Raw genomic sequence first — 3,524 nt, 5'->3', positions numbered from 1 at the left:
CTTGAAATAGCTTATTCCTCCCCCTGCCCTAAAAACCCCATGAACTTTCTAGTACACAAAGTCGTAATCATAAAAATTAAATATTTATTGATTATTAGAATTTTAAGCCTTTAAATGCCAGTTTTCATGATGCCACTATGTTTTTAGATAAAAAAACAAACAAAAAAACGAATTATTTTCAACATAGTACTAAAAAATGAAGAATGAAAACTCTGAATAATGTGCCAAACAGTCCCTAACGCTTAATCATTTTGCCATATTGCTTATTTCTTATGCAATACTGGATTGATTTAACACTGTTGATCGTTTGCACGGGTTGCTGATGTGGGCTTTTTTTTTATTCGCCAGAAAGTGTCATAATGACAAATGCTGGTTCAAATGGTTTGCATAAAACTGATGTGTTTTAAGCTCATACACCTGACTGGAAAACCGGAAATCAACACAACGCTAATACAGACAGATCTTCGTCTGATATGTTTGCAAGCAGGAAAGAAGGTTGTGGATGTTGCTGTGGGATCCACACATTGTCTGGCCCTCACTGACGACGGAGAGGTGCACAGTTGGGGCAGCAATGATAAGCTGCAGCACTTTGATACACTCTTTTCGAACAAGAAGCAGCCTAAGGCACTCCCAGGGCTCAACTCCAAACACATAGTGGGAATCTCCTGCGGCCCAGGACAGGTGATCTAAAACTGTCATTGATCATTTTTATATCCTCAGTATGACAGAGCTAAAACATGTAACACGCAGTGATTTTTTTTTTGTCAGAGCTTCGCCTGGTCCTCGTGCTCAGAGTGGTCCGTCGGGCAGCGTGTGCCCTTTGTGGTGGACGTTTGCCCCATGACCTTCGAGCAGCTGGACCTGCTCCTGCGACAGGTCAGCGAGGGGATGGACGGCAGCTCGGACTGGCCTCCCCCACAGGAGAAGGAGTGCATGGTAGTCGCCACACTCAACCTGCTCAGGCTCCAGGTAGGCTTTTTTGTATTTGTGCTCGTGGCAGTTTTAGATTATTTCAACATCTCCACACATTCTTTCATGTCTGGTTTATCATATGTGATTGTGCCTAATATTTGTTAGCATTTCAGCTGTAGACTAGTTGGACTGCAGATAATAATGAGCTTATATATCTCCTAAAAACCTCCCTCCTCAGCTCCATGCAGCCATAAGTAACCAGGTGGATCCAGAGGAGCTGGGACTGGGGCTCGGCAGCGTGCTTCTCAATAACCTCAAACAAACGGTGGTGGTACTGGCGAGCAATGCTGGGGTGCTCAATACTGTGCAAGCAGCTGCTCAAGCAGTCCTCCAGAGTGGCTGGTCAGTGCTGCTACCCACCGCTGAGGAGAGGGCGAGGGCGTTGTCCTCACTCCTGCCCAATGCTGGTGAGTGCAAATTCGATCATCTGCTAATGCTGTTAAACACATGAAAATGTAAAAGTCTTGTTCATTTTGATATGGAGAGCAAAGAGTGTTTGGCTGTGGAGAGAGTAAAGGTGCTTTCACACCTGTCCTGTTTGGTTCGCTTAAGACAAAATCAGGTTAGCTTGCATGGTTAGTACGGTTCGTTTGAGCTGATGTGAAAGGACCAAAAAACTGGACAGAGACAGTGGGTCTTGCACTGCTTCCAAATGGACTAACGAACCCTCCATGGGATTTTATGATGGGAGACGTGATTTTAGTATAATTTCAACAGCTAAACCAATCATAAATCCATCTTCTGGTTGTGAAATGTTTTCTGCAATCTCATAATTGATCCAGTTTCAAGGCCAGAGCTGGCGCTGCACGCACGTGCAGCAGTGCGGGCGCACTTTTACATTATTGTAAGTTATTAATACAGTCAGATTCCTCTGCTGAGGGAAGTTTTTCAAAACTACAGCTTCCTAAAACATACCTGACTTCAGCAATAGGACAGAAACGTCACAAATGGTCTTTCTGTCATCAGTATCAATGCAGAACTCGCTCAGATGCCGTCATATAATGACCTCATTAGCGACCTGGCAGCAGGTAATGCAGATGTGTTTTTCTATGTAAAGCCTCCAGCAGCTGTTGAAAAATGCCTCTCCTATGGTTGTTCTGTAGTGGAGCATATATGCAGAGTTTATAAAGTTTTGTGATTTTTCTTCTGTAACATGTGCGCTGAAAAAAGAAGCCATTACAATCATGCACCCACAGCTGCCCAGATAATGTGATCGATTTACAGTCTAATAAAAGCTGACTAATAATGCTTACACAGTTTCATTATTTCTCCGTGATCATTTCATGACACCAAAGAACATAAATATAAACACTCGATAAGCATTAAAGTGCTGCATGAACTACAGGTGTGAAAGCAACCTAAGGTTTTTATTTCTTTTTTTCCCAGCATCTGGAAATGAGATGAGTGTGAGCCCCGGACGTCGCTTCATGATCGACCTGTTGGTCAGCAGCTTAATGGCTGATGGAGGTTTGGAATCAGCACTGAACGCAGCCATCACCGCTGAGATTCAGGTCAGTGTGCTAACGCATGAGTCATCACTTTGCTCTCTTTTTCTTACATAACATGTTCATGGAAACAGTGCTCCCTCTGTTTGTGCAACATGCGCAGATATAGATACATTTTTATGTGCTTTCCCCAAACTTTAGGCCATTGGGCAAATGTTTTTTAAGTGCAGTATTTAAACCCTACAACTGATGCAGAATATTAGACATTAATTGTTAAACTCGACATCCCTGAACTCCTGAAATGAACTTTTTTTCCCAACAGGACATTGAAGCCAAGAAGGAGGCTCAGAAAGAGAAGGAGATCGATGAGCAGGAGGCCAATGCCTCCACCATGCACCGCTGTCGCACCGCGCTGGACAAAGACCTCATCAACACGGGCATCTACGAGTCAGCGGGGAAGCAGAGCCTCCCTCTGGTGCAGCTTGTACAGCAGCTGTTGAGGTAACTCCTCTCTGCCCGGTTCAGCTATGCCGCTATTTTGGTTAACACCTTGCTGCCTGCTGACAGATTCACACATTTAATCTCTGCAGGAACATCGCCTCTCAGACCATCGCCAGGCTGAAGGACGTTGCTCGGCGCATCTCCAACTATTTAGAGGCAGAGCATGTCAGCAAAGAGCGCTCTGCGTCTCTGGACCTGCTGCTGCGCTTCCAGAGGCTGCTGGTTAGCAAACTCTACCTGGGTGTCAACGGCACAGAGAATGTCAATGGATACAGTAAGTCACGTGTTTCAAACCAAAAGTTTTCTCTAGTCATCCTGATAAAAGTAACCAGCTATCACGTTTGAACATGAGCTGTAGGTGAGGATATCTGATCTGTTGTTTAGTGTGTTTTTATTTTTTTTGCAGATCCTGAGCTTCTGGGTGTTGGCTCCCTGTTAAAAAAGTACATCGCTCTGCTGTGTACTCATATCGGAGACATCCTCCCAGTTGCGACAAGTATTGCCTCTACTGGTCGCCGCCACTTTGCTGAAGTCTCACGGGTTATTGAAGGAGATCTAACTGGTAATCTCGCCCTTGGAAAGTTCTTAATATTTATGTGTTGCATG

The 3,524-nt window shown here is 44.5% G+C and overlaps 1 protein-coding gene across 1 annotated transcript; it reads left to right on the top strand.

The window, feature by feature from the left end:
- Positions 1–487: 487 nt before the first annotated feature.
- Positions 488–3,480, top strand: LOC121965150 (E3 ubiquitin-protein ligase HERC2-like; the record flags this gene model as incomplete). Its single annotated transcript, XM_042515309.1, has 7 exons — positions 488–681; positions 769–969; positions 1,151–1,379; positions 2,359–2,483; positions 2,740–2,918; positions 3,008–3,192; positions 3,325–3,480. Coding segments are annotated over 7 exons (1,269 nt in total), but the record flags the coding sequence as incomplete, so codon positions are not given.
- Positions 3,481–3,524: the final 44 nt, after the last annotated feature.

Source organism: Plectropomus leopardus, unplaced genomic scaffold, assembly GCF_008729295.1.
Source record: "Plectropomus leopardus isolate mb unplaced genomic scaffold, YSFRI_Pleo_2.0 unplaced_scaffold18804, whole genome shotgun sequence".
NCBI lineage: Eukaryota > Metazoa > Chordata > Actinopteri > Perciformes > Serranidae > Plectropomus > Plectropomus leopardus.
This window is presented reverse-complemented; position numbering and strand designations above follow the sequence as displayed.